The sequence below is a fragment of the Mustela nigripes genome, chromosome 7, assembly GCF_022355385.1.
Source record: "Mustela nigripes isolate SB6536 chromosome 7, MUSNIG.SB6536, whole genome shotgun sequence".
Taxonomy (NCBI): Eukaryota; Metazoa; Chordata; class Mammalia; order Carnivora; family Mustelidae; genus Mustela; species Mustela nigripes.
Window position 1 is genome coordinate 40468482 of NC_081563.1, and position 23434 is coordinate 40491915.

The following is a 23434-nucleotide window of genomic DNA, read 5'->3' on the forward strand; positions in this document are numbered from 1 at the left end:
CCGCACAGCAATCTTAACCAGAGCCAGGGCCACTCTTCCCCCTAGCTAGAGTGTGCAAGGAGTCTGGGCCTCTAGGTGCAGGATAGACACCACATGCCCTCAGTGGGAGCCTGGCCAGGGCAGAGCAGCCTTCTCTCCTGGAGCCCCTGGCTCTCACCAGGCCCTGGAACAGGACCATAGCAAGGTATGTGGCTTGTCTTGGAGGAAAACACTTGGGGCACCTGACCTAGAACAATTCTTTTATTCAAAAACTGCTGGTGTGTGAATCTCCTCCTTCCTTCAACCAGGCCAGAAAACCACCCTTGATGGGAAGTGCACACCTCCACGGGGTAGGGGGCGTGCAGCAGGGGGGTGCCCAGCTGGCAGACAGCCAGGATGGGCAGGGTGGGCAGCAATGGAGACACCCACCAGAAAGCTGGTTCTGTGACATAAACTAAGGGATAGGGAGAGGGGAGGGTGGGGTAAGTCCAGACCAGAAACCCCCAGGGGCCTGGCTACCAGCTCGGGAGAGGATGGAGTGAAGGCCTCTTGCCCTGGTTCATGCTGCCCCATTGGCTGCTACGATGGCTACCTTCTCCCTTCAAATTCTAGCTGCAGGTCCCTGTCCTGGGGACACCCACAGCCTGAGAGCCCTGCTGCCCAGCGACTCAGAATTCTGGCCCCTCTGTGTGGGAATATCTCCCAGTGGGATACAGGGAACATCCACGCAGGGCCTTCCCACCTCATGATCCATCCGCTTGTTCACCTGGAAACCAATTCTCAACTAACTCAGTTCCAATTACGGCAAATTCTTGCTCTGGAGGCGGGTCTGTGGGGAGTGGGATGGGTCTAACTAACCTGAAAGTCTCACTGGGTGAGGGTCCTTGGCCTCCCCAACCAGGCCCAGCCAGGGTACGCCTGGCACAATGCACCACGCACCCTCCCAAGCCCCTCTGGCCCAGCCTTTAAGTGTCTCTGTCGGCCTTGGGCTGGTCAAATCAGCCACGTGCCTTCGGATGAATGTGGTGGCAGGTCACACACGCCTGTGAAGGTGAGATCCTTGGAGTGAGGGGCTTGTGGCCCATAGCACTTCGGTGCTCCCAACAACGAGGCCTGTCCCTTTGACACTCCAGCCAGGTAGATTTCCAGAGTCTTGAGCAGCCGCCTGGGGCTCTTCTTGGCCAACACCTCCAAGTCTGGAACAGAGGATTGGAGAACAAAAGGCTTGACGGGGTTCTGGACTGCACACTAGTCCGGGCCCAGCAGCTCTAGGCAGCTCTCTCATCCCAGACCCCGCGGGGAGAAGGGTGAAGGAGTGTTCTAAGATGGAGGGTCACCAGAGAGGGAGGATGACGGACCAAAAAAGGCCACAGCAACCACACCTCCTAGCTTGACCAGGACAGTCTCAACTTGGAATGGTTAGTCCAACTCTTGGGCCCAGCTTTTGATTCAGAAACCATGACCACCCTAAGTCTGAGGCCAGAAAGGGAGGACAGGTGGCAGAGAAAGGAGAGCTAGCAGGCTCCAGAGGGTGGGCTAATGGAGACTTTGAGAAGCTGGAGCTCGAGAAGGTGTGAGTGGGGGGCTGGGGGGAAGGGAAGCACAGTCCAAACCAGGTTAGCCACCACCCTGGGGTCCCTGAATCTGGGGAGGGGGATGCTAGGGAGTTCAGGCCTCTCCAAGAAAGAAAGAGCACACCTTTGAGGACAAAGCCAGAGTCAGCGATGGTCTTCTGCTGCGTCCTCCAGACATGTGCGAGGCGGAGGAAGGTGGCGGCATAGAAGCTGTTCACCACGGGGATCACTTTCTGCTGCCGGTTACACTCCCTATGGCGCAAGCGGGGTGGTGCGCTCAGCAGCCGACAGACAACGGCTAACAGCTGGGTGCCTCGGCCAGCCCCATTCCCCCAGTGAGCCATTCCCCACACAGCCTTCGACCCCAGGGCAGGGTTGGGAGATGGGCACGGGCTCCCCAGAGAGAGCAGGGAGAATGGCGTGGGGATGGGAGGGAAGCAGGCTCTGCTGGGTCCCTGTCGTCAGCCAGCCAGCAGCCAGGACTGAGCAGTGGGGACTCACCTGGAGAGGCTGTCCTCCCTTAAGGCCTGGATTGTGATGCGGGTGATGTTCACAGACATCAGACAGAAGGGGAATTGCTGGAATGGAGTGGGCAAAGGTCAGCAGCAGCCCCGGCTCTTGCCTTCTGGAGCCGCCATCCACAGCCCAGCAAGGCCGGCTGTAAGCAGGGGCAGCCACGGCCCGGAGGCGACAGCTGACATTGCTGATGCCACACTTGATTTTTGCAATAATCATCCCATTTCCCAGATAAGGAGGTTGGGACTCAGCAACCTGAAGTCATTTTCCTGAGGGGCTGCAACCAGGATCCCAACTGAGGATAATTCACTCCCGGCAAGCAGAACCCCCATGCTAGCTCTCCAGCCTCTTCGCCATCCTGACCCATGGGCTCTCCTTGACCTTCATTCACCAGACCCACCGTGGTGCTGCCCAAGCACTGCACCACCCCTTGGGGGCAGGGTGAACACAGGAGGGGTGGGGCTTGGTTATCTAACTGTACGGGTTCCTACAATCTCTTCCCCCTTTTTCTAGGCGTCTTTTTATTTGACTGCTCATAAGCACTTCATTCAAAAGTAGACAGCGCAGGTAGAAAGTCAGCCTGACTTGCTGTCACACCCCATTTGTCAGTAACAGAGGCCTGAGAACTAGCTGTGCAGGTCAGAGAGGGGGCAGCATGGGGTTCAGCAGGGCTGCTGCCCCGGAGGGGGGGCCTCAGAATTCCCTGTGGGGTCCACTTTAATGCTTTATTTTTTGGAGGGGCATGCTCCTTTCTTTTTTATTTTTTTAAAGTAGGCTCCATACCCTGTGTGGAGCCCAATGCAGGGCTTGAACTCATGACCCAGAGATCAAGACCTGAGCTAGACCAAGGGTCAGATGCTAAACCCATCAAAACATTCAGGTGCCCCATCCCTCCCATTCTTTCATAACCAAAAAACTAAGAAAATGAAGAGAGGCTTTTCCCAGGACATTTCCATATATTATATGTTAGTTTCCACCGTTGCACATACTCAAGGACACCCACTGAGAGGGCCCCACAGATCAGTGCACTCATTAGTTTAGAACAAGAGCCAAAGTCTATCCCATCTGCTTCCCCTGAGAAGAAAAAGCCATTACATTATGATGCAAAACTGTGCTGTCCACTATGATAGTAAGTAGCAACACAGAACTATTTAAGTTTATTATCTTTTTCAAAGATTTTATTTATTTATTTGACAGAGAGAGAGAGAGAGAGACAGTGAGAGAGGGAATACAAGCAGGGGAGTGGAAGAGAGAGAAGCAGGATTCCCACTGAGCAGGGAGCCCAATGAAGTGCTCGATCCCAAGACCCTGGGATCATGCCCTGATTAAATTAAATTTAATTAATTTAATTTTTAAAATTAATTAAAAAATTAACATTCGGGTACCTGGGTGGCTCAGTTGGTGAAGTATCTGCCTTTGCCTCAGGCTCAGGCTCCTTGTTTAGTGGGGAGTCTGCTTCTCCCTCTCCCTCTGCCTCTCCCCACACCACCCTGTTTGTGCTCTCTCTTTCAAATAAATAAACAAAATCTCTTTAAAAAAGTTAAACAAACTTAAACATTCAATTCCTTAGTTGAAAAAAACTCAAGTTTTCAGTCCTATTAGTCCTATTTCAAGTGCCCCATAGCCATGTGCGCTCAGTAGTTTCTGTATCAGACAGTGCTGATATATGACATTCTCTTCATTGCAGAAAGTTCTGTCTGACAGCACTGAACTGTCGAGGGCCTTCTGCCTCCACAAAGAATTTTCTCAGGGTCTTCTGTGACATCTGGGTTCCAGATCTTGGCCTGGCCACCTACTGGCTTTGTGTCCTTAGAAAGGCCACCTGAACTCTGTGAGACTTAGCTTTCCCATGTCTTAAAACCAAAAAGGAAGTACCTTTGAGTGACGTGCTAGAAGAGTTAACACACCAGGCCCGAGACTGCTGTCCTTAGAAAGTCCTGCTTGCAGGGGTGGCCCCTGGCTGGCATCTGGGAACCTGGATTTGGGAAGGGGTCCCACCATTCCCTCAGGATGACTCATGCACCTAAGCTGTTTGTGCAAACAATGCGATTTATGAATATCTGCTTTTTCTCTGTGATTCCAGCATTTGGGTATGTGCCACACAGATGGTATCTGCACAAGTGCCCCCCCCCCCTTAAAACCTTGGGGACTGAGTCTCTCCATAGTGAGCTCCCTGGCTGGCAACATTTCCTGTGCCACACAATTCAATGCTGGAGGAATTAAGTGTGTCCCGTGAGACTCCACCAGGAGAGGACTCTGGGAAGGAAGCCCAGCCGACTTCCTACAGTTTAGTCCCATGCACTCCTTCCCTCTGCTGGTTTTGCTTTTGCTGGACTAGATGAGAGCTGTGTGTACAACTACAGACCAAGTCCCGTGGGTCCTCCCAGCACATCCTCGACCCTGAGGGTGGTCCCGGGGACCCTGCCACGCGTGCCATGCTGGATGGAGTCAAGTCACTAACATCACACTCCCCGAGATAGGTTTTATTACCTACAGTTCAGTTTCTACCATCTATCCCAGGACCTACTCCCAGAGTTACTGTCAGAAGTAATCTAGATCACATATGCAAAACACTAAGCACGGTGCCAGTCCGAGGAGGTGCTAACAACGGTTCATGATCGTCATCCTTGCCTCAACATGAGCGGCTGAGGTCAGTGGCAACACCTATACGCCTTCACGAACCGCCTATCTACCACATCCTTGTATGAGATTGACCTCTCCTTTGCCTTTTCTCAGTCTAAAAATTAATAAGGGAATAAGAATATGGCAGCAACATAATTAACAGAGGATCTATACCTCGTGTTCACTCACTCTTGGGAACATTCTAATCAAGCCCACTTATTAAAAAGCAGAGAAAAACTGGGATTCAGATCTAACTGTCTCCTTTTCTCCAGCAGTTCTGTTGGCCTTGGAAAGTGTTGCCTGCAGCGAAATACCACCAGGAGGCTGAGTTTAGGGAACTGACTGAGGGACAGCAGGGGACACCAGACCTGGACTGTTTTGAGTTTCCATTTAAGATTTCACTTCTCCTCATCCCTCACACTGGGGCTTAACCACCTTGGAATCCTGAAGCAAGGAAGACCAGGTCATCTTTTGTGGGGGCTGCTGACATGGCCCTGCCCCTGGAGATTCAAGCCAGTAGTTCTGGGGAGGGGCCTGGGACTCTCAAGTGGGTTGCTGGCTGACCACAGCTGCCCTAAGGAGCCTGCTGCTAGGCCTGCTGTCAGGAGGCAGGTCCCAGGCCCAGCTTTACCCTTTGCTAGCTTTACTTCTCTGACCCTCACATTCCTTTGCTGGAAAACAGTTTGCAAGGATCACTGCTGCCCTACCTCTTCATCAGCCAGTCATGTTGGTGGAATGAAACGATGGGTGGAAACTGCACAGAAGGCTAGGGGAGTGTGTGTGTGACTAAGCGCGATTATAAGCCGCTTCCCCGCCTGCCCTGAGCAAGCAGCTCATTGTGCCGTGTCTCTGTATTGTAAGCTCTCCGCTTCTCAGAGCGGCGTAGGCTAAGCACACCCACCCTGCTGGGATTCCGTGGAAGCCTGCCCCCTTCCCGCCCAGCACTTATATTTTTGGTCAGCTCCCTTCCAGCAGGATGAACCACAGGTACCTTGAACTTGAGTTCTTCCCTTAGGAGAGAACAGGACTGGTTATGGGCAGGGCTGTGTCACCAACTGCTCCTCTGACCTCACCATGCCTCCTGGAAAACGGTGTTTTCAAGATTCATAAGGGCTTGAGGTCAAGTTTTACTTTAAAACCTCGGAATTGATGGGGGTGCCTGGGTGGCTCAGTGGATTAAGCCGCTGCCTTCGGCTCAGGTCATGATCTCAGTGTCCTGGGATCGAGGCCCGCATCCGGCTCTTTGCTTGGCAGGGAGCCTGCTTCTCTCTCTCTCTGCCTACTTGTGATCTCTCTCTCTGTCAAATAAATAAATAAAATCTTAAAAAAAAAAAAGACTTATAAAACCTCGGAATTGCTTATAGTTCAAGGAATTATACAATAAATCTGGAAGGGACCTTGGAATTTTTTAGGCCAGAGTAAGGCCCAGAGAGGTGAAGTGATTTGTCTCAAATCATAGCTCCATAATAATACCACAGATAGAATGAGCGTCTAGCTTCCCGACGTCTGCACCAGGCCTCTTGTTTTATTAGGTTAAGCTGCAATTCCGTCTTATTGTCCGACAGGCATACTGTGGAGGAGTAAACATAAATCCCAGAAGCTAGCAGGTGAAGGGATGAGAAACACATTGGTCACACTGGTCAGTCTGGGTCCCTGCCTGTCCCTGCCATCCCTGCTGATCAAGTTCCCAGCATTTCCCCTCTCATCCTGTTGCTCCCTCTGTCTGTGATGCTCCTCCCACAGATATCTGAATGGCCTGCTCCCTCCCCTCATTCAACTGAGGAATTCTGAGCTGGCAAAAACTCTCTATCCTGGCTTCCGTTTTTCCGTATTTCTGCAGGAAGCACTTATAAGAGAACCTTCATGAATCACAAGAAGGAAGACACTGAGATCAGAGATGACCTATAGGAAATACTGATTAGCTGTGGGACCTTTGGCAAGTCATTTCCCTTCTCTGGGCCTCTATCTAAAATGAGAGGCTGGGGGCGCCTGGGTGGCTCAGTTGGGTAAGTGTCTGACTTCAGCTCTGGTCATGATCTCAGGGCTCTGGGATCAAGCCCCACACAGGGTTTTGTGCTCAGTGGGGAGTCTGCTTCTTGCTCTCTCCCTCCTCTGTCCCTCCCCGCCATTCATGCTCAGGCTCTCTCTCTCTCTCAAATAAATAATTAAATTCTCTGTCTAGAGAAATGATCCTCGAGGAGTAAAGGGGCAATCAAGACACCCAGGCATACCTTGGCTCTACTTTCTTAAGCCCATGAGCTCAAGATTCTATATCCAGGGGGTGCCTGGGTGGCTCAGTGGGTTAAGCCTCTGCCTTCAGCTGAGGTCATGATCTCGGGGTCCTGGGATTGAGCCCCACATCGGGCTCTCTGGTCAGCAAGAAGCCCGCTTCCTCCCCTCTCTCTCTGCCTACTTGTGATCTCTACTTGTCAAATAAATAAATAAAATCTTTTTTTTAATTTTTTTATTTTTAAAGATTTTATTTAATTATTTGACAGACAGAGATCACAAGTAGGCAGAGAGGCAGGCAGAGAGATAGAGAGAGAGAGAGAGGGAAGCAAGCTTCCTGCAGCAGCCCAAACCACTGAGCCACCCAGGCGCCCCAATAAATAAAATCTTTAAAAAAAAAAATTATACATCCAGAATCTGACCACTACACACCACCACCTCTGAAAATACCCATCATCTCTGACTTGATTATAAAAGCCCTCACTATAGACTATTCTCAACCTAGCAGCTGATAGGATACATTTAAAAAGTTAGATTGGATCACATACTCCAGGCTGCGAAAACTCTCACTTTATTTGGAGTAAAACTGAAAGTCCTTACCACAGCCTACCAGGCCCTCTGCCATCTGTTCGCTGTTCGCCATAGGACCTCCCTTCCAATTGCTCTCCTGGGCTCCTTCTGTTCCAGCTTGTTCCCTGCTACCCCTTCACGTGCCAGATATGATCCTTCCTTAGGAGCTTTGCTCTAGTGCTCCCTCTGCATGGAATGTTCTCCCCCAAACACCAACTAGGCCAACATCTTCACCTCCTTCAAGGTCAGGTTTAATTCCCACCCTCTTGTGAGAGTTAGCCTGAGCACCCTGTAAAATACTCCCCACGGAGGTGCCTGGGTGGCTTAGTTGGTTAAGCGTCTGCCTTCGGCTCAGGTCATGATCCCAGGACCCTGGGATTGAGAGAGGGAGCCTCCTCTCCCTCTCCCTCTGTCTGCTGCTCTCCCTGCTTGTGCTCTCTCTCAAATAAATAAATTAAATCTTAAAAAAAGGCACTCCTCATATTTTCCTAACCTACTTGTTTTTTCTCCTTAGTGCTTGCCACCTTTGAACATACTCTATCATTTATTTATGTGTTGGGCTCACTGCCCTGTCGTCTCTGCTAGAAGGATCTTTGTACATAGATGTGTCCCAAGCACTAAGCACAGTAACAAGCATAGGGAATACTGAAGAGAAGCTTATTTACTGGATGAATTCCAGGTCCCATGAATGTGGCATAGGTGAATGGCAGGGAACAGGTCAGATTTGTTTTCTAAAATGGTGGGACTACTACCCTTTACTACCTGGCAAAATCATTAAGCCCAACCCCAAAGAAGGCTTGGACAGACCGAAAGCTACAGAAGCCACATCTGGTCTGTCAGTAAGACCATGTGTCCCTTGCCCCTCATAGGTAGATCTCCTCCTCTGGGGCACAAACAAGCGAACTCTCCTCCTTCAGGGTTAAGAGAACCTACTGCTGCTCAAGAGATGTCCTCAGGGATGACAGTGAGTTGACACATTAACATCATAGCTGTGCCTAGTGCTCTGGTACACATCTCATTTAATCTTTCTAATTGTCCAGCTGAAGAGTTCCTGATTTCCATTCTACAGATAAAAAAAAAAACAAGGCTTTGAGGAGTTGAAGCACTTGCCTGAGACACACACTGAGTGGTGGAGCTCAGATTCTAGTACAGGTCAGGCTAATGGGGGAAACCTGGTCCTGCATCAGTTGTCCTGAGAGCCCTGAGCAACTAGAGACAGCCCCCCTGTGAGGTTCTCCTGGTTGTTCAAGAGCATTCTGTACTAACAATGGCTCCACAGCCCTCTTCTCTAACTGCCCAGCAAAGCCCCACCTGGATATGGTGACGAGATAGGCGGAAAATCTCCTGGGCCATCAGCAAGGTCTTGGAGTCCATCACCAGGTAGAGCAGGTGTAGGAGGGCAAGGAAGCCTGCTCCTCTCAGGTCTGTGGCTGGATTCGCTCCTGTAACCGAGAGGAAGAACTGAAGGGCGACCCAATGCCAAATGAAGTCCCCCCTCCCTTGAGCTTCAAGGGCTTGGCTACCTTTGTTAGGCCAAGTGGGGAACCTGGACTCCCACTCCTGCCTGACTGTAACGAGGTGCCCCTTAGCTTCACTAGGGTGTCGGCAAACTGGGGAGCCGGGACTGAGCCCATAACTTTGTGTCGTCAGTGGAGTCCACGTCTGTAATGAGTCATGTAATGAAGCACTGGTGTCCCTCTTAGCCAGTGGAACCAGCAGAGCCCAAATGGGGTACCTAAATTTCTACCCCTGCCCCGCAATAACGAGTGACATCCTCCTTCCCCCACTGGCTCAGCATCAGAGGAAGCCTGCTAAAATAAAAGATTTACAGCAGATCCAGAGTGTCATTACATAATACCCCAAATATCCAGGATACAAAAAAAAAAAAAAAAAAAATCACTTGTTACATTAAGAACTAGGAAAATCTTAATTTGAATGAGAAAGATACTTAATAGATAGCAACACTGAGATAACACAGCTGTTGGAATTACCTGACAAGGATTTTAAAGCAGCAGTTACAGGCAAAATAATGGTCCCTCCAAAGACATCCTTGTCTGAATCCCTAGAACCAAGGAGTATATTTTGTTGCATGGCAAGGGGAAACTAAGATCATAGGCAGAATTAAGGTTGCCGATCAGCAGATAGGGAAATTATCCTGGATTCTCTGGGTGGTCCCACTGTAATCAGAAGAGTCCTTAAAAGTGAGAGAAGAAGGCAGAAGCACAGAATCAGGGAAAGAGATGCAAGGCTCAGGGAGATGCTAAGTTCCTGGCTGTGAAGAAGGAGGAGTGGAGGCAGCCTCTAGAAGGTGAGAAAGGCCAGGAAACAGAGTCTTTCCAAGAGTCTCCAAAAAGAAATGCAGTCCTGCAGCCACAGTGATCTTACCCCAGTGAGACCTGTTTCGGACACCTGAGCTACAGAGCTATAAGGTAATGAGTTTGTGTGGTGAGGGGCTGGCTGGCTCCACAGGAAGAGCATGGGACTCGTGATCTCAGAGTTGTGAGCTTGAGCCCCATGCTGGGTGTAGAGAGTACTTAAATTAATTAATTAATTTTAATAAGTTTATCTAGTTTCAAGCTACTAAATTTGTGGTAATTTGTTACAGCAAAAACAGAAAACTACTATAGCAGTTATCACAAAAATGCCTTTAATAAATAATTACACAGTTTGAAAAAAATTTAAAAAGTAGAAAGTCTCAGTAAAGAATTATTAGGTATAAAGAACCAAACAAAAAACCCTTACAACTGAAAAATATAACTAAAATTAAAAACTCACTTGATGGGCTCAACAGCAGAATAGAGACAACAGAGGAAAGAATCGGTGAAATTGAAGATGGAACAATTGAAATTATCCAGTCTGATGAACATCAGAGAGAAACAAAGCAAAACAAAACAAAACAAAATGAGCAGAGCCTTGGAGATCTGTGAATTACAGAACAGAGATCCAAAGGAATGAACAGCACAGAAGAACTAGCACCTGTGTCATCAGAGTCCCACAAGAGAAGAGAAAGTATGGGGCTGAGCAAAGTACTTGAAGTATTCATTTATGTAGAATTTAAGAAACAAAACAAATGAACAAAGAAAAAGAGTCAAACAAAAGAACAATTCTTTTTTTTTTTTTTTAAGATTTTACTTATTTATTTATTTGACAGACAGAGATCACAAGTAGGCAGAGAGGCAGGCAGAGAGAGAGGTGAAGGCAGGCTCCCTGCTGAGCAGAGAGCCTGATGTGGGGCTCGATCCCAGGACCCTGGGATCCTGACCTGAGCTGAAGGCAGAGGCTTAACCCACTGAGCCACCCATGCACCCCAAAAGAACAGATTCTTAACTGTAGGGAACAGATGGTTACCAGAGTGGAGGCGGGTGAGGGGATGGGTGAATAGGTGAAGGGATGAGAGTACACTTATCTTGATGAGTACTAGGTGTTGTATGGAATTGTCGGATCACTGTATTATTCGCCTGAAACTAATATAACATTGTATGTGAACAACACTGAAATTAAGGAAAAAAGGTACTTGAAGTAATAATGGCTGAAAATGGACCATATTTGGCAAAAGACATAAACCTATAGGTTCAAGAAGCTGAGCAAACCCAATAGGGTTAAAGCCCAAAGAAATCCACACTAAGACACAACATAAACTCCTGCAAACTCTAAAAGATCTTGAAAGCAGAGAGAAACAACTCCTTACCTCTCATGGAGAAAGAATTCAAATGACAGTAGCTTTCTCATGGAGGCCAGAAGCAAGAAGCACAGTGTACAAGTGCTACAAGAAAAGAATTGTCAGCCTGGAATTCTTTGTCCAGAGAAACGATCCTTGAGGAGTGAAGGGGCAATCAAGACATTCTCAGAGGAAGGGAAACTAAGAGAATTTATCACCAGCAGACCTCCTTTAAAAAATGGTTAAAGGAAGTTCTTCAAAATGAAAGGAAATGATAAAAGAAGAAATCTTGGAATATCTAAGAACAAAAACAGAGCAGTGGAAAGAGTAAGCATCTGGGGATATACAGCAGACTTAGCTCCTCCTCTTGAGTTTTCTAAATTGTTTGATGGTTGAAATAAAAACTGTAACACCGACATGATTCTCATTGCATATGGAGGGAAATAATATAATTGTATTACAGATCAGGGAAGATAGAGGGATTTTAACGTGTCAATACCAATTGACATAATTATGGGTACATAAAATTTCCTTTTTAAGTGAGGACATTTTCTGGGGCACCTGGGTGGCTCAGTGGGTTAAAGCCTCTGCTTTCAGCTCAGGTCATGATCCCGGGGTCCTGGGATTGAGCCCCACATCGTGCTCTCTGCTCAGCGGGGAGCCTGCTTCCCCTCCCCAGCCCTGCCTGCCTTTCTGTCTACTTGTGATCTGTCAAATAAATAAATAAATCTTTAAAAAAAAAAAAAAGAAAGAAAGAAAGGCAAGCTGGAGCCTTATTAAAAAAAAAAATAAGGGGCGCCTGGGTGGCTCAGTGGGTTGAGCCGCTGCCTTCGGCTCAGGTCATGATCTCAGAGTCCTGGGATCGAGTCCCGCATCGGGCTCTCTGCTCGGCAGAGAGCCTGCTTCCCTCTCTCTCTCTCTGGCTGCCTCTCTGTCTACTTGTGATTTCTCTCTGTCAAATTAATAAATAAAATCTTTAAAAAAAAAAAATAAATGAGGACATTTTCCTATTCCATATAAATGTAACTTGATAAATTTTCAAAAAAGAGTAGCATAATCCAAAAAACAGCTGAAATCAATTTGTTTCACTCAAAAAATAAAATAGTATAAAGCAAAATTTTCATCTGTGTTAAAAGGAAAGAGGAAAAAGAAAAAAAAACAGATTGCAAATCCAACACTTTGATGCTTTCCATCTCTCTTAGAGTAAATGTCTGACAATGGCCTGTTAGGCCACAAGGGACCTTTCCACTTCAGCCACACTTCTTACTATTTCTAAAGCGCAGTAAACATGCTTACCTCGGGCCTTTGTATTTCGCACCCTCTTCCCCCAGATACCCTGCCTCAGGGCGCTGGCATGACAGGAAGGGGACTACCCTCTTCCCCCAGATACCCTGCCTCAGGGCGCTGGCATGACAGGAAGGGGACTATCTGGGCTCTCACTCTAGTTCTGGATTCAGGAGTCAAGGAAAAGAGGATGATCCATTCCTGTCTCTTACCCTGAAAGCCCAGATCTTCCCAGTGGTCTCCGTGGAGGGCGCAGTCAAACTTGGAGCCAGTCAGCTTCTTGTAGATGGTCTGGAGGACTCGGCCATGCATTGGGTCCTGATTATCCAGGCCACCTGCCCGAAAATACACCCCCAGTCTTTGTCGGACTGCCTGCCCCTCAGGAGAGGACTATTTCTCAGAGAATGGTAATGTACCATTCGAACTGGACTGTACCAAGATAAGATCGAGCTGGAATGTACCAAGAGACTGTGTTCTCCCACGTTTTCACCCCATAGCTCCTGCTCTCCCTGCCAACATGGTGCATGCAAGACCTCAGCAACAGGTGTGCAAACAGTGCTCTCTGCTTGACCACATACGCAGCCCCCGCTCGTGGCAGCACCCGTGCACTCACACTGAGCAATGGTCAGGACCAAGTCCCTTTCTTCTCGGAGGCCCTGGTGGAGTTTTGGAGGCCCAAAGAGGCAGTGCCGGATGGCAGCGAGCCCCGTCCTTCGAATAGTTGGCTGGATTCTTTTCTGGGGAGGAAGTTGCAGGTAATGAGCAAAGGGCTGGGTTCACCTGCTCTAACTTACCATCAGGATCGGTACAGGGACTTGTAGAAGAAAGTAGCTTCCTCAACTAACTGGCTAGTCTCTGGGCCAGGGAAACGGGGTAGGGGCTATGAAGCACAGGCTCCATCTCCAGACACAGGCTCTGCTGGCTCCCAGGATTTTTATTAGTAGAAAAGAGATGTCCCTGGGCCACCTGGTGACTCCATTGGTTAAGCGTCTGCCTTTGGCTCAGGTCATGATCTTGGGATCCCGGGATGGAGCCCTGTGTCTGGCTCCCTACTCAGCAGGGAGCCTGCTTCTCCCTCTTCCTCTGCCCCTCACCTTGCTCCTGCTCTCTAATAAATAAATAAAATCTTAAAGAAAAGAGAAATAAAAGAAAAGAAATGTCCCCAAGTATAGGCATTATTAGCCCATTGTCTGCATTTGTTCCTTTGGGTTTGTCTAGAGCTATTTTTCCATTGATGGCCAGAGATAGCTGGCACGGGGACCCCGCTTTGGTCCAATCAAGCCAGGCCAGGCTTCCCAGCAGGGCTGCTTTCCCTTCTATAGGTCCATCTCTTTCTGCAAAGGGCATAAATTACACAGCCTAGCAGTCCTCTCAACCTCCAGGACAAGGGAGCCAGTGAGGATGGGAGTCTAGTGGGGACTTTTGGAGCTGGATACCTGAGGGATTGCTGGAGCATTCTGTCCATTCCACAGGGGCACCTCCTAAATCAGGTTATGCTGACTTATTGCTCAAGGGCCACTGCTGCAGGCCTTAGAATATTCTGATTTTGGTAGCTTCTGACCCTCTGCATCCCATGAACCAATCTGATTCTTGACTTTTCAGCCTCTCTTGAAGCTCTGAGGTTTTAGGTTGAAGATCTGAAACCAGAATCTTCTTTTTTGAAACATTTTATTTATTTATTTGAGAGAAACAGAGATAGTGAGAGAGAGCATGAGTGGGAAGGAGAGGGAGAAGCAGACTCTCCGCTGAGCAAGGAGCCTCATGCGGGGCTTGATTCCAGGACTCTGGAATCACGACCTGAGTGGAAGGCAGACATTTAACCAACTGAGCCACCCAGGTACCCCTGAAATCACAATTTTTTTTTTTTAAAGATTTTATTTACCTGACTGACAGAGCTCACAATCAGGCAGAGAGGCAGGCAGAGAGAGAGGAAGGGAAGCAGGCTCCCCGCCGAGCAGAGAGCCCGACACAGGGCTCCATCCCAGGACCCCGGGATCATGACCTGAGCCGAAGGCAGAGGCTTTAACCCACTGAGTCCACCCAGGTGCCTCTGAAATCACAATCTTCTAAAACTACTCTTAGTCATTCAAGATGCCCCAGAAAGTCCACCAGCTTTTATTTTCCTCAATGTTTCTTTTTCCAACCTCACATATTTTTAAAAATTCCCAGATAACTTCTGGCTCCCTGATAGGTTCAGGGAATGATAGATTTTCCTACAATAGTCATGAATTACTCAGCTTTCTAGACAGCATGCCTTGCTTCCCTAAGTAACTATCTAACATTTGATTCTAGATCTCCCCATCCCTAAGAGGGAAGAGCAGGGAGCTCTGTGTATAGCAGGGCCACAAGAGCTCTGGGGACACAGTCCCAAAAAGGTCACTGGGTTCCTGCATGAACCTTGGGTCCTTGGCCGCCCCTGATTCTGTGCTCCAAGATTTCTTAGGTGAGGTAGGGTCCTCAGCTGGAAGTTTCCATCTTGCTTGCCTAGTGCCCTAGGTTGGTGGGATAGAAACCTGGCTTCTGGGAAGATGCTTTGCCTGCGACCCCAAACTCCCTACTTTCATACCTTGAAGGAAGAGAGGTCCACAGTCTGGAAATGCTGCAGAGCCTCACTGAAGGAGATCAGCTGCCCAGGCTGGTCTACACTGGCCTGACTCCCTGTGGCAAAACGGAAGACATTCTCAGATTTATAACGGTTGTCATTCTGTCTGTGCACATTCACTGGGGGCCTTCTGATCATCACCTCTAAGCCAAACACTGGCTTTCAGGGACAGACATCAGATATCTACAGCTAAAACCGACCTTCTTTTAAGGGGCTGGCATTCTCTGCTGGGCCAGGTCCCTTTTTAGACCAGGCTGTTCAGGAGCTTGCTAGACTGACCTCTGAAGTGAGTAGGGACAGATCTGCCCTGCAGGGGGTCCCAATCCATTCATCTGTGAGGAGGCAAGTCACTGCCCAGAGTAGGTACCCACAGAGGAGCATGCCAAGGTCTGTTTCGGGAACTTTCCTCGCTTCCACTTTGCCCCTTTTCACACCCTGTATATGAATGACCCCCTCTCCAGCCTCTGGTACAGTCCACAGGGAATGAACGTATCTGTTAGCAATGTCGGGGATGACTGACATAGTCCACTATAACGACTTTCTAGGAGCCCAGGTATAGCTCGAGCTAGATATGGGCCCAAGCTCTACCCTCCTGCAGCTTCATCCAAACCTGTCAGAACACGAAGTGAAACAATATTTACCCAGCCCTCAAAGCCTTCCAGCAGATGGCTTTAGTCCCTATCTCCAGAGACCTCCTTGTATAGTGAACAACCTGCTTACCCTTGGGCCGGGACCCTGGCTGCCTGCCTCCATCCTTCTGTCCAACCTCATCACCCTGCAGAAGCGACCCTGACCAAGGTACTCCCTGTCTTCTCTCAGGTCTGAGTAGATGGCAGCCCTTTTCCCGTGGCATTCACTCCCATTTCCTCCAGAGGTGGAATGTCATGATCTTTGGATTAGAAAGGTACTGTATCCTAAGTCAGGGAGCTAAAATGGGAACTCTCAGGAATTCGGTGTCCTAACCCCAGGGCCACAGAAACGCTAGCCACACGTGGATGGGGCCTTCATTAGCAGTGGAATGCCATTCCTGCGGTTACCTGACTCTGTCTGGATGTTGTCCACAGCTTCCCATTCTTCTTGGGCTCTGAGCACCTCCGCATTCACAACTGTAGTCAAAAGAAAAGGAGACCCTCTGAGACCTGGGGAAGTCTGGATCGCTGCTGCAGCCTCAGCCTTGTCCTTGGGTCCCAGTGCCCTCAGATACCCTCTCCACACGGGGGCCAGAGTGAGCGTTCGAAAAGGCAGATCTAATGCCAATCCCCTGCTTGAAAACCTCCAGGGGTTCTCCATCATGACTCTCTAGATAAAACCCAAAGTCTTCAGCACAGCATCCAAATCCCACCATTTGGCTATTTCTTCCACCCACAGCTGTGCGCTAAGGGTATCCAGAACTCCTCAACTTCCTCAGCCCCTTGCACCTTCAATGCCCTTGCTCAGACGGCTCTCCCCCTGCAGTCACCCCAGGCACCTGCATCTCCGGTCCCAACCCTTGTGCTGTTTGTTATTCCTCCTCAACCCTCGGTGAACTCTGACATCTCCCTCAGCCAGCCACCTGGCCTGACTCCATTAAGTCTGCAGAGGGAGCCCGTGAGCTTCTTCGAGCCCCTGACACCCAGGCTCCTCAGCATGGTGACTGTCTCTCCCACCACACGGGGCGCTACACGAGGACACGTTTTCCAGAACCCAGGGCAGTGCCCCACACAGGATAAGGGTTCAACAAAGGTCTGCTGAATGAATAAAAGCACCAGGAATGGGGGGAAAAGCAAGAGAGAAAAAGCAGCAAAACAGGTTCTCTGTAGTCCCCGCATAGCCCTTTCTCCAAAACGCAACTGTCACTCTAACCCAGACTGCTCGCGCGTCCTGTTGTGGCCTTCCCCATTTGCTAGACAGGAAGTCAATACAACATGGAGAAAACGGAGACCCTTCAGTCCAAAGCCCCAAATCGTGACCCCTTCAGCCTCCAGCCCCAGTGCTAAGAGTGAGAGGGCAGCTCCTCTTGGCCATGCCCATCTTGATGGAGGATATCACAGGGCAATGAACTGTTTCCAAAGAATACTTGAAAATAAAATAAAATACCCCCAGAAACTCAAAACACTAACAGAAATGGAGGCAGAGAAAGTTGCTGGGAAGCCCTAAAGGGCTGCTGCTGAGAGCAATTCAGGAGCCAGACTGCTGGCAAGCACTTCCTGTCTGCGCTCCCCAGCTGCACTTCTGTGGACAAGTACTTAACCCCCGGCCATCACTCCTGGACCTGCTGGAGGATGGTGTATCTCTTCAGCTTCCAGGGGTGGGGGAGTGGGTATACGATGCAAAGGTCAGTACTCAGGACGTGTTAGCTCGTGTCACTGACACCAGCCTGGGTTCAGGTCCAGCAGTGCAGGGGCTGTGGAAGCGGATGACATGGGTCTGGACTTCTGAATTCAGTCATGCAAGCCCCAACCTGGGGTGGACGGGGACCCTGAGCCTTGGGGCTTCCAAGGTAGGTAACTTCATCAGAATACAAACTATATGAAGAAAATAAAATTTCCTTCCAGCATACTGGACCCTGGATGATGAAAAGGAGGGAGAAAGCAGCTGAACAAAAAACAAAACAAACAAACAAACAAACAAAAAAAAAAAGAGAGAGAGGGGCAGCAGCAGGGACTGCTGGGGAGGGCGCTGACGAGGGCTGCGTCACCCCTCACCCTCGCTGGCACCTGGCTTCAGACTCTTCACCCTGCACCTCTTTGTTTCAAGCAACTTGGTCAAACTTTTTTTTTTTTTAAGATGTTATTTGAGAGAGAGAGCGAGCGAGCATGAGTGGGCGAGGGGCAGAGGGAAAGGAGGAGAGAGAGAGAGAGAGAGAGAAGCAGGCTCCCTGCTGAGCACAGAGTCCCTTGCAGGACTTGATCCCAGGACCCTGAGCTTATGACCTGAGCTGAAGTCAGATGTCTAACCGAATGAGCCACTCAAGTGCCCCTCTTTTCTTTATTAAAGATTTACTTGTTTATTAGAGAGAAAGAATGAGAGCCCAAGAAGGGGGAGAAGTAGAGGGGGAGAGAGAGAGAGAGGAATTTCAAGCAGACGCCCCACTGAGTGCAAAGCCCAAAGAGGGGCTCCATCTCATGACCCTGAGATCATGACCTGGGCCAAAATCAAGAGCTGGCCAGCCAGATGCCCTTCAACCTTTCACCTACAAACAACTTGGCAGAAGGTTGTGAGCTCAGAGCAGAAACCTCACCAGCACCTGGGAATCTGCTGACACAAAGTACAAGGTCTCAACTAGGAGTTGCAATCTAGTGTCTAAAAACTGGAGACAAATGTCCAAGGCATAGCAAGAGCACCTCCTCCCTTTCCTCTTGGAACTAGGGAGACTCTTCTTCATCTGAAGATGATCCTAACATAAATACTAATTTCCCCCAACAGAAAAAAAATAGAGGCAAAACACGAATCTTCAGGATAGCGAATGCAGCTCGCATCAGCACAGTTCTCTACTTTTCTTCCTTTTTCAACTGCCTTCTTGATTTGGGCTCTCTTCTACTTATCCATACGGGAAACAGTATCACTGAGTTAGCAAGTCTCTCCACCTATCTACCTACCTACCTATTTATTTTATTTTTAAACATTTATTTATTTTGGGGGGAGAGGGAAAGACAGTATTAAGCAGACCTCTGTACAGAGCACAGAGCCCAACGTGGGCCAGATCTCATGACCCTGAGATCACAACCTGAGTGGAAACCAAGAGTCCAACGCTCAACCCACTGTGCCACCCAGGAGCCCCATTTATTTATTTATTTTTAAAGATTTTATTTATTTATTTGAGAGAGAGAGAGAGAGAGAGAGAAGGAGACCTCAAGTGGTGGTGGGGAGAGATGCAGAGAGAGAAGCAGATTCCCTATTGAGCCAGGAACCTGGCACAGGGCTCGATCCCAGGACCCTGAGATCCTGATCTGAGCCAAAGGCAGGTGATTAATTGACCAAGCCACCCAGGCGCCCATTTTAAAGATTTATTTTTTTGAAGTAATCTCCAACATGGTGCTCGAACTCCCAACCCAAGATCAAGAGTTGTATGCTCCACCCATTGAGCCAGCCAGGTGCCTCATAAGCCTATCAATTTAAATAAGCTGAGAGCAATCTGGAAGAAAACTGCAATTTTTTTTTTTTTAAAGATTTTATATATCCGTTTGACAGTGCGAAAACACAAGCAGGGGGAGTGGCAGAGGGAGAGAGGGAGAAGCAAGCTCCCCTCCGAGCAGGGAGTCGGACATGGGGGCCTGATCCCAGGACTCTAGGATCATGACTCAAGCCGAAGGCAGATGCTTAACAACTGAGCCACCCAGGTGCCTCAAAGACTGTTGTTCAATACAACTAAAAATATGTGGGACAGAGGAGCCTCGAGTCTGACTTCAGCTCAGGGCGTGCTCATCTTAGAGTCTGCTAGAGACTCTCCTTCTCACCGTGCCTGTTCACCATGCTTGCTCGTGCACATGCTCTCTCTCTCAAATAAGTAAAAAATCTTTAAAAAATACCTGGTACACTGGGGCGCCTGGGTGGCTCAGTGGGTTAAGCCGCTGCCTTCGGCTCAGGTCATGATCTCAGAGTCCTGGGATCGAGTTCCGCATCGGGCTCTCTGCTCAGCAGAGAGCCTGCTTCCCTCTCTCTCTCTGCCTGCCTCTCCATCTACTTGTGATTTCTTTCTGTCAAATAAATAAATAAATAAAATCTTAAAAAAAAAAATACCTGGTACACAAATGTTACTTGTACTGAAATATAAAATATTTTGGCATTTAAGGCAAAATCTCTAATAAATGTTAGGTTTGTCACTACACAGCAAAATAAAATTTTATTAGAAGAAACTTCATATGGGGCACCTGGGTGGCTCAGGTCATGATCCCAGGGTCCGGGGATCGGGCCCCACATTGGGCTCTCTGCTAGGCAGGAAGCCTGCTTCTCCCCCTCCCACTCCCCCTGCTTGTGTTCCCTCTCTCGCTGTGTCTCTTTCTGTCAAATAAATAAATAAGTTAATTAATTTAAAAAAAAGACTTAAGAAGAAACTTCATAGATCTCCAGATAACTTTTCTATAAGCCCCATATTCAAAGAGATTACATTTTCAGTTTATAGAACTTCAAGATAATAATACATAGCACTGAGCATCACTACAGATTTACAGTCTGTGCACTACATACTTCACCTTAGCTCATGTAATCCTTATGCAATTCCCATCACTCAGGTTCTGACCAATTTGTTTTAGAGATGAACTAAGTGCAGTAAAGGTTAGAAGGTTAAGAAACTTGCTCAGGGTCCTATAGTTGGTGGGTGAGAGATGCAGGACTTAAACCAGAGATGTGGGACTCCAGAACTGGTTATTTCTCACCTGGTGAGTGGACCTTTCTGTGTCATAAATCAGCAAGTGAAATGAGTTTTAAATAGAGTATATGAAAGAATCATGTAAAGCAGATAAAATAGGATACTTTTTCAAAGCCTCTTCACATACACTCTCATTTCATTGTTACAATATCTCTCTGGGGACAGAGAAGGCACTGATGTCTTCAAGGCAGACATCTGATTTGCCCAAGGCACATAATAAGCTGCTTGCAGCACTAAATCAGGACTCGAATCTTTTGACTTCTAATCCAGTGTTGATTCTAATTTTCCTTGAAGAATGATAAATTTGTCAAATTCTATAGGACATGTAGTGAGAGAAATTCCAATGATGAAAAGTAGACAAAGGGGAGCTCTGACTTGGGCCCCACCCAGGCTCCAAGGGCCCTGAAGGGGACCTTACCACCTGGCTGCCATCCGTTGGCTTCTGCTGTCAGGGCCCGGAGGATGCCATGATTCTTCAACTCTGAGATCTGCAGGGGCAGATGACCTTCGGTATGAGAGTGAGACCATACCCTCCCAAGCACACAAACGTACCCGACCCACGGTACAGAATGTCCTTGGAACTGGAGGTCAGAAGGATGGCTTGATTAAAGCCAATCTTAAAGAGAGACACATGGAAAACTCTTAACTCTGATGTACAAGTTGGGTGACCTGGAGATAAGCATATGCTCTCCTTAAAGAATAAACAAAAATTCACACAACTCAATTGAGACTATGAGGTGCCTTTGGTATTCCCACTGCACTTTACATTCTGCTTCCCTAGAGCAATTATCTTACTAGCTAGAGGTTGTTTTGCATGTTTGTGGCCCAACAACTCCACCCCCAAGTGTGATTGGGGTCTCTGCCGTCCTGAGTCCCTGGTTTCTGGCCCCACAGAGCGGCATGCAAAAAAAGGTGGTATGGGCAGGAAGTCCTGGGGTGTGGGTGACACATACAGGAATTCCTCTGAGAGCCCGAAGAACACCGGTGTCCTTGTCATATGGTAAAGGATACGCAGCACACACACTTTCAACCTGTAAGACAAAGAAGGGTCAGCTTCTTGGGAACATATCAGTCCTCTGAAGCTGACAGCTTAAATGTCACACATTTTCCCAATACCACCCACACAAAGACAGATCAACTCCTGAGAACTCAACTGTAAGGAATCCTGGAAGGGAAAACTTCTGCTTAACCTCGTCTTAAGAAAAACTACAAAAGGCTTAATGTTATGGCAGATTTCTTGGCTCTGTGAAAGGTCTCATGTGAAAGGTCTCAGGGTTCTGAGTTTAGTGCAGCAGTTTCCTTACTTTTGGCCTTTTTGTTCAGCTAAACCTTTGCCCAGTAGAGCTTAAAAAAACACTTGACCGGGTGCCTGGGTGGCTCAGTGGGTTAAAGCCTCTGCCTTCGGTTCGGGTCATGATCTCAGGGTCCTGGAATCAAGCCTGGCATCGGGCTCTCTGTTCAGCGGGGAGCCTGCTTCCCCCTCTCTCTGCCTGCCTCTCTGCCTACTTGTGATCTCTGTCAAATAAATAAATAAAATCTTAAAAAAAAAAAAAACCCACTTGGCCAACTTCAAAAAACAAACAAACAAAACAAAACCACTTAACCAACTTCTGCAACTCAGATTATCAAATACAGAACGAATTTTCCCAATATGTTGAAAAAAATCCTATAAATCAGTTAGGAAAAGAAACCAAACCCAGTAGAAAAATGGGCATGGGGGCGCCTGGGTGGCTCAGTAGTTAAGCGTCTGCTTTCAGCCCAGGTCATGATCCTGGGTCCCAGGATCAAGCCCCACATCAGGATCCCTGCTCAGCGGGAAGCCTGCTTCTCTCTCTCCCACTCCCCCTGCTTGTATTCCTGCTCTCCCTATGTCTCTGTCAAATAAATATATACAATCCTTAAAAAAAAAAAAAGAAAAGAAAAGAAAAGAAAAATGGGCATGGATATGGACAGCTGACAGAAGAGGAAACTCGCATGATCCTGGGATCAAGCCCGGAGTCAGGGCCCCTGCTCAATGGCGAGTCTGCTTCTCCCTCTCCATCTGCCCCTCCCTGCTCCTGTGCACACACACTCTTTCTCTCTCACAAATAAATAAATAAACTCTTTTAAAAAGAAAAGAAAAGACGCCACTAGCAAAGGCAATTGACTTAGAGGTGAATGAACAGAAGCTCCTCTTAATAGAACAAAGAGCATTATAATGAGGGTTTTCCCAAAGCATTTCTAAAGTTCTACTTTAGAAATTACTAAAGTAGAACTTTAGTTGTTATTACTAATAACAATTAGAAATTGTTATTAGTAACTTTAGAAATTACTAAAGTAGAACTTTAGTTGTTATTACTAATAACAATATATCCCAAATGAATACCTTTTTTCTCAAATAGAAGTGCTTGCTTACCTGTCCATCTCTTAATTCTTTCTCACTGTGGAAAGAGCAAGAGTTTTCATTCATGACTCAAAGTCATTTGTTCAAGTGAGCTTTATCCTTGGCTCAAAAAAGAGTTTAATAAGGTCTGAGATTAGAAGTACGGGGGGAGCCAGAGATCCGACCGCTCTACCTTGGCTCCGACCGCTCTACCTTTGTCTTCCTTCTTGGCAGTCATTCAGACTAAGAGCAAGTAAACAGTCCCCATGTGCCATCACCAAGGCTAGGTTTCTGTGAGTACTGAAAGAAGTCTCTGGAGTCTCTGAAGTCTCAGCTCTGAAGAAAAAAAAAATTACAAAATAAAACTAGTTTCATCATTCAGTTAAGCTGCTGTTAAGAAAACCTGACTTTTTTTTTTTTTAATTTATTTATTTATTTGGCAGACAGAGATCACAAGCAGGCAGAGAGGCAGGCAGAGAGAGAGGAGGAAGCAGGATCCCTGCTGAGCACAGAGCCCGATGTGGGGCTGGATCCCAGGACCCTGGGATCATAACCCGAGCCGAAGGCAGAGGCTTTAACCTACTGAGCCACCCAGGCACCCTGAACACTTAACTTTAAAAATCTTCAAGCAGGAGCAGCTGGTAGCCCAGGAGGTTGAGCATCCCGCTCTTAATTTCGGCTCAGGACATGA

General features: G+C 48.0%; 1 protein-coding gene across 4 annotated transcripts; it reads right to left on the reverse strand.

Annotated features, from left to right (window-relative positions):
- Positions 1–224: 224 nt before the first annotated feature.
- On the reverse strand, positions 225–23075 carry ELMOD3 (ELMO domain containing 3). Of its 4 annotated transcripts, none has more exons than XM_059405700.1 (12): positions 22937–23075; positions 21335–21412; positions 20800–20869; positions 16072–16140; positions 14999–15090; positions 13046–13169; positions 12645–12767; positions 8802–8932; positions 3945–4097; positions 2055–2131; positions 1678–1805; positions 225–1175 (listed from the first exon to the last, which is right to left on the reverse strand). In XM_059405700.1, the coding sequence occupies exons 1-12, from the start codon at positions 22979–22981 to the stop codon at positions 973–975; spliced, it is 1293 nt and encodes a 430-aa protein (XP_059261683.1). In that variant the 5' UTR covers positions 22982–23075; the 3' UTR covers positions 225–972. The 4 variants fall into 4 exon arrangements, with proteins under 4 accessions (XP_059261683.1, XP_059261682.1, XP_059261684.1 ...); XM_059405699.1 differs by having other exon boundaries at positions 22777–23075; XM_059405701.1 differs by lacking the exon at positions 3945–4097 and having other exon boundaries at positions 22777–23075.
- Between the last annotated feature and the right edge of the window lie 359 nt (positions 23076–23434).